Source organism: Oratosquilla oratoria, chromosome 10, assembly GCF_046742065.1.
Source record: "Oratosquilla oratoria isolate Oo_2021 chromosome 10, ASM4674206v1, whole genome shotgun sequence".
Taxonomy (NCBI): Eukaryota; Metazoa; Arthropoda; class Malacostraca; order Stomatopoda; family Squillidae; genus Oratosquilla; species Oratosquilla oratoria.
The window spans coordinates 40,785,019-40,792,518 of NC_134786.1; the positions used below are offsets into that span (position 1 = coordinate 40,785,019).

Below are 7,500 nucleotides of genomic sequence, written 5' to 3' on the forward strand. Positions count from 1 at the left end.
TCTTGCAGCGGACTAACCGGTGGTCTGTCCAGTAGTCTGCACCTTTCATTGCCTTGGTTATGAGAACCTCTTTTCTGTCCGACTGTCGGATTATTATATGATCTAGCCGGTGCCAATGGCCAGATCGGGGGTGCTTTCATGTATTCTTGTGTCTAGTTTTCAGCTGGAAATTGGTGTTGGTAATGTGTAGTTGGTGTTCGGAGCAAAGTGCAAGGAGTCTATATTCGTTGTCATTGGCTTTACCAACTCCTTGCTTTCCCAGGACGCCTGGCCGGATGCCATGCTCTCCTCCAACTCTTGCATTGAAGTCATCCATAAGGAGAACTCTATCGGTGCGATGGATTGCTTCTAGACATTCGTTAAAAGAATTATAAAACTCCTCTTTTACACAATCCTCTGCAGCAAGAGTAGGAGCATAGGCACTTATGATGGTGATGTGCTCTCCTTTGCTCAGAGGTACTCTCCATGACATTAGACGCTCAATGATTCCTACTGGTGTATTAGGGATTTGGCTCAGCAGAGAGGTTTTGACGGCAAAATCTACTCTGTAGAGTCGTCGTTCACCTTACCACTCAGTCGTGTTTCACTAAGAGCTGCAATGTCGATGATGTAGCGGCAAAGTTCGTGGGCCACCAATTCATTTCTTCTCCTCGGACAAGGGTTGACATCACTGTCGAGCAAGGTCCTAATTTTCCAGGTCGAAATCTGTAAGGTTCTTTTACTATTCTTATAGTCGGCTGCATAAGAGAGGTGTCCTGATAGCCTGCAGCTGACCATCCGGATATGGTGAAGCGGACAGTAAAGATCACCTTTTCTAGATCCCTTCCCGGATTGGGGGAGCACTGCGGGGACTGCTTGTTACGTGGGGAGCTGCCGGAGAGGGCTGCCACTTCACCCAACCCTCGGCAACTATCTACCCCACGCCGCCTACGTGCAGGTAGGAACTAGACACTTCCAACCGCACCTACAGTTTGTGCCTACCGCTCCATCCCCATCACCGCAGGACTTGTCGGGGATGATGATGATGGTGATGATGAAAGGATTGCATACATATATACATACATAAATATGTACATACTTCCATATATTTATTCATATACATATATACATCCATGTATGTAGATGTAAATATGTGGACATATATATGCATATATTCATATGCACATATATACAAATGTGGATATATATATATGTATATATATATATATATATATATATATATATATATATATATATATATATACATATATGTACAGCTGCACAGAAAACTATCGTTAGTAAATCACGCTAATCATTTTGACACAAAACAACGAAACTATTTGAGACAAGTTGAAGTTTCCATCGGAAATAAGATTATTATGTCATAGTGAATCCATATGAACTCCGGAACTGTTATTCGATTCATATTCATTCAGAAGAAATTCGAACAATTCGAACCCCAGAAATACCAACCCTTCGGTATCATAAGGTTATGTTCATTAGCGAATGTTTCGACACCCCTACTAATGATAGTTTTCTGTGTAGCTGTACATATACATATATGCATATTTATGATTTTTTATATATAAATATATATATATATATATATATATGAATATATGTTTATACACATACATATATGTATGTGATTTATTCACATATACACATATAAATAAATTTGATACGGCTACTCACCAGTTACCCAAATATAGCAAATGAATCCCTTGGCAGTTCGATAGTAACTTGATTTGAAAAGAGCTATTAACCAATTGTAATCCGTGGTAAAGTTTATTGTAATAGATCCACAATACCTGGAAATATTGCATTAGATCAGACCAAAGAGCATAGTCTCTTTTCCAGTGATATTGGTCTCCAAGTAATAATATAGCTTCATAACTGATAATGACTGTCGTTTCTTGAATACTTTAGCAATCTTAGGTAAATAAATAATTTGTGTCCAAAAGATAAAAAAAAAAAAAAAAAAAACATTTGAAGAAATAAACTTACCTCCTACGGAATGAACCAAAGTCATGAAAGTAAAGGAAATCTTGATAGCAATGATATGAGGGTAGTATATATGAGTGGCCACAAGCAACTGATAGGGTCATTCCACTAGGCGCCTGTGAATAGTAGAACATTAATAGGATTGCTAATAATAGTACCATCGATAAAAAAATTATAATAATAATTATGATAATCCTATTAATATTAGCAATGATGTAATAGTAATAATAAAAGTAATGATTATAACAATAGTAACAGTAATAATAATGATAACAACATACTAGATGGAACACAAACATGGAGCAACAATGGCGCATTAAGAACAGCACGTCTTAATGGAAAGCTGTATACTTCCGCTGCAGAAAAAGCAACAGAACAATCACAAACACTCTTAAGATAAACAACATAAACATCCCGATGAAAGACCATACCAATGTGCTGAATAACACAGTGGACAGTGACCCCACACCTCTTCAGACATGGAGAGCTAAGGCTGTGCTGGGAAAGCTTAAGCGCTTCAAAACTGCAAAACTTTCCTCCTAGTATCGATTGTAATTAGCTTTAGTCAGGTAGATTCTGTGCCACTCTCCGGGACTGAGCCAGATGGTATATCCCACAAACAACTACGACAATGAGAAGGTTCAGAATGCCTCTGTCCAATTCATCAAGGGTTCGCAATGGAGCGACTTCAGAACCTCTGAACCTGTACACCTAGCTGCCAACGTCCGTCCACTCAACCAACACAAACAAAAACTACACATGAGACACCTAGAAAGACCGTACACCAAACAAACACTTGATCCGACACATTACACCCAGACCTCACTGTAAAGACTAATTGTCGCACTCATTCCGCTCCTATCCACCACTTTTTCCTCCTTCTCATCTCAGCTCCTCATGGATGACGAGTCATCCTTATATCCCGCCCACTACCCAGAAGGGTCAGAAGCAATGCAGCAAGATACAGCACATCCACAGCAAGGTGGCAGCTTCACTTAAACGGCGATCCCCCTTCTCCTTCTCCACATGCAGAATAGGAGAGGACGGGGAGAAGTCCCTTGGGGCTATGTCAAAATATCATTCACACGCAACCACTACCTAACCCCCCTCCCCCCACCCCCTCCCTTCCTTGCATCACGGTATCATCTATACACAGTCATTCTCCACTCACCCCTATCTCCTGTCTTCTCTCTTCCTTCTTCAATAGACTCAACGCCCCTTCTTGCTCAACGCCCCTTTTACCCCATCCATCCATTTCATCCCAGGTCGTCCCCTCATGTTCACTCCACCCCTCTGCCTTCCAGACCTCTTTTACTTTTCTTTCTCCACTCGTTCTTTCTATGTGTCCAAGCCATCCCAACACTCTTTCATCAACTCTATCTCCCGTTTCTTTTTCCACCCCAACTCTCCTCCTCACTTTCTCGCTTCTCACTCTATCCAACCTTACAGCTCCTACCATACATCTCATACATTTCATCTCTAACACATTAAAAAAAAAAAAAAATTCTCTCTGCCTCTCTTAAATTCCATACCTCTGCCACATACAGTGCTCTCGGTACAATTATCCTTTCATGTAATCTCCTTTTAGCATCCATTCCCAAATGCCTATTTCTCATGACACTTTTTAATCCCCTAAGGCGTTTACTTGCTTCTCTCAATCTACAATTTATCTCCAGCTCGCTCCCCCCTCTCAGTGTGAACAGTGCGGGCTTAGAAAAGGTAGGGGTTGCATGGACCAGATTTTCATGGTAAGAAAGATATGTGAGAATTTTTTTTATTTTTTTATCATCATTATTATTTTTTATTTATGGATTTGGAAAAGGCAGGGTAAACAGGAAGGCACTGTGGGAGGCTGTGAAGATATACGGGATCGGGAGAGTAGTTTTTACGAGAGCAGTAGAGCCTGTGTTAGAATTAGAAATGGAGAGAGGGTGGTTTGAAGTAAAGGTGTGATTGCGTCAAAATGTGTCATGTCGCCATGGCTATTCAATGTGTGCATGGATGGGTGGTGCGGGAGGTAATCGCAAGGGTAATGGGCAGGGGATTGGAGATAGTTAAAGAAAATGGAGAAAGATGGGAGCTGAGCCAGTTGTTGTTTGTTGACGACACTGCACTTGTGGTAGGGTCAGAGGAGGGATTAAGGGAGTTAGTGACGGAGCTTTGGAAGGTATGCGACTTGAGAAAACTGAAGGTAGATATGGGTAAAAGTAAGGTGATTAGATGTACATGGGGAGACGATAACAGTAATTTGGAAGTAAGTCTTAAATGAGAGAGGTTGGAGGAAACGAATAGCTTTAGGTACTTCGGGTCGGATGTGGGAATAAAAAATACACGTAATAAAATAATCAAAAGCCTTTAACCTTGTTTGTTTATAAGCGGATATGTATATTTGTGTATATATATATATATATATATATATATATATATATATTTTTGTATATATACATATATATATGTATATATATATATGTATATATTTGTATATATATGTATATATATATTTATATTTTTGTATATATACATATATATATGTATATATATATGTATATATTTGTATATATATGTATATATATATGTATATATTTGTATATATACATATATATATGTATATATATGTATATATATATAAATATATATATATATATGATATATATATATACAGTATATATGTATATATATATATATATGTATATATATATATGTATGTGTATATGTACATGTACATGTACATGTATATGTATATGTATATGTACATGTATATGTCTATGTATATGAATATGCTTTTGCATTTTCTCGTCTATATGGTACATTGATATTGATGATATTCTAGGCCAATTTTATTTGAGTGGTTTATGAAATAGCTGTATCAATATTTTGTAAGCTTACCTTGAAATACCATATTTGTCTGTAACGGTTGGGGTAATGATAGGGATAGTTCTGGGAGTAGAATTTAAATGTTTCTCCAATATTCAATTCACGGAAATAATGTCCTTAAAAAAAAAAAAAAAAAACTCATTAGAATGGAAACTGGCATATATCGTACCATATGAAAACTTAATGTTCTGTAACACTTAGTTTTATTTACTTATTTACATATTTATTCTTATCTATCTATTTATACAATATACATGTGTGTGTATATATATAAATATATGTGTGTGTATATATATAAATATATGTACATATATGTATGTATGTATATATATATATATATATATATATATATATATATATATATCTTTGTGTGTGTGTGTGTGTGTGTGTGTGTGTGTGTATGTGTGTGTGTGTATACGTATATACATTTTTAAAATATCAATGACAAAATTTGTTTTCCTATACCTTTTGGTTGGACTAAGTCATCAGAAGAGTTATTGAGGATCGGGGGACTGGGAGCGATATCTTCGGTGGCGTTTGTCAATTCACGGAACAAGTCCTCGTCAACATTGATCTCACTCTTGAATTTATCGGCAATGAACCCTAAAGGATCACTGAAAATATATCGCAAAGAGATTAAAAGAAAAGAAAAGAAAGAAAGAAAGAAAAAGGTGCGTGAAGGATAATAAATTCCAGAAGATATAGTTAAATAACCATTATCGTGTAACAAGTAATGTTCTCAACCACAGTCTCTTGTGTTTAGGGAACTTTGAGCATTCATGCGAGATCTCTGTCAAAATACTGGGGAACGAGTGGCAACTCACAGGGCAACATAACCATTGAGGGTGAGAAAAGATCAGCTATACACAAGATAAAATTATACTGTACCCTAGTTTGTACCTTACTGTATTATGTACAGTAAGGTACAAACTGTGTAATAAATGAGAGTACCATTGATTAGCTGTATTGCTAGTTACGCCAAACTAACCTAGTGCAAGTATTTGAGAACATGGATACCTTAGTTCAGTTATAGATGATAAATAATGAGGTACTTTATGGAAGCCTCTAATGTTAACTATTGTTTTGATAAGGGCTAGAACAAGAGACATATAAGTATGTCATAGATTGGAGAAAAATATAGATATAAATGTTATTAGCACGTCAATGTCATAGAACACGTTCTGTATTATCTTGAACCTCGAGAGACGGAATTGTAGAATTTGTCCAATGGTCCCCCTCCCCATTTCTTGAAAAGTGCCATCTTATGTTGAGTAAAACAAAATGTCTTGTACCTCCGTGTGGTGGATTTTGCTGCATTGTGGTGTGAATGGAAGCAAATTGTGTGGCACGCAATGGGCGAGTGTACCGTATACGTCGTATAGGATCGAGTGAAACCGTATAAGAGTAGTCTGATTCACGTACCTTTCATCTGTGTATTCCATTGCACAGATACTCCCAGTGGCCTGTAAAACAAATTTGTGACATTCAATTTCTCGAAAAAATGTATACATATATGTGGAAAGTTGGAAGGAAAACACGGATTGAATCATGAATACTATATTACTGACGTTTTGTCTACAGTTTCTTTTTCAGTGACAGACAAGCGTTTATCAACAGTATATACTCGTATACCATTATTACAGATTATCCTGCCGGACGTCTCTGAACAGAGCACGATGATTGGTCCGCTCTGTCTTCCAGGCAACTTCCAACTAGAGACTGACAAAAACCATCTCTCTGTTTTGTCACCTCTCCTAGTGTCATGCCGCCTCTTCCAACCTTCCCATTCTCTTTTAGACTCGACCGGAGAGGTCGCGCATCTTCCCTGACGGTACCTTTCCTCTTTCTAGATTGGAGAGACCTGTCCCTTTTCTAGTCAGAGGGAGTGGTACTGGAATGCCAAGGAGCAGATACCATCTCATACCTCCCCACGGATGATAGCCTCACCTCCGGCTTTCAGCAACTCCTCGCTGGCATTGCGGATGCCAGCCACATTTCCATCCTTCAGCTAACTCACAGCCCTTATAACCTTACTCGGAGAGGGCTAAGTTTTATCTATTTGTGAATCGGCAACCACCACTAGTGCACCAGCCAAGGGAAGCTGGTCGCTCAAAGGGTTAGCCGTAGAGATTGCTGCTGTATATACAATACCACACGGATCGCCCTAAACCTCTTCAGATGAGGGCTGGTAAATTAAGTCTAGGGATTCTCTTGAACATGAAACGAAGGGTGATGATTGCAACTATAGAATGAATCCCAATTAGCTTAGCGTACTAGTAAACTCTACAGTTCTAGAAGATACTCAAAAGAGTACAAACAAGGATGATTTGCCACACTCTAAGCACTGATGCAGAAAAGTTATCGATGTGACTTTTGTCTCTAGAACTAGAAACCAGCTATCCATCTTCTAGATTTTTTAAGATTTAGTTACTAACTGTTTGTATTCCTAGTTCCAAAACAACAAGTTGGTTTCACAGCGAGCACTGGTTTTCTATAGGTTCCAGCTTAACATAAAACACCTCTACATGCTCGTTCGTCTCATTAGAGTGCTACACAACGAGAGCTGAAGCCCAAGATGTGCTTCAATTTCACCAGTAATATGCTTTCATAATAAACTATTTGGTAACTAATAAGTTCAATTGT

At 38.0% G+C, this 7,500-nt stretch overlaps 1 protein-coding gene across 1 annotated transcript in view; it reads right to left on the minus strand.

Moving 5' to 3' along the window:
- Positions 1 to 6,321, minus strand: part of LOC143029006 (trypsin-1-like) — a 40,899-nt gene extending 34,578 nt beyond the window's left edge. Inside the window, exons 1-4 of the mRNA XM_076191351.1 lie at positions 6,280 to 6,321; positions 5,323 to 5,471; positions 1,987 to 2,099; positions 1,675 to 1,790 (exon numbers count right to left, since the gene is read on the minus strand). Coding sequence (XP_076047466.1) covers positions 1,675 to 1,790; positions 1,987 to 2,087 — 217 coding nt within the window. The 5' untranslated portion in view covers positions 2,088 to 2,099; positions 5,323 to 5,471; positions 6,280 to 6,321. The remainder of the gene's footprint in view (positions 1 to 1,674; positions 1,791 to 1,986; positions 2,100 to 5,322; positions 5,472 to 6,279) is intronic.
- Positions 6,322 to 7,500: the final 1,179 nt, after the last annotated feature.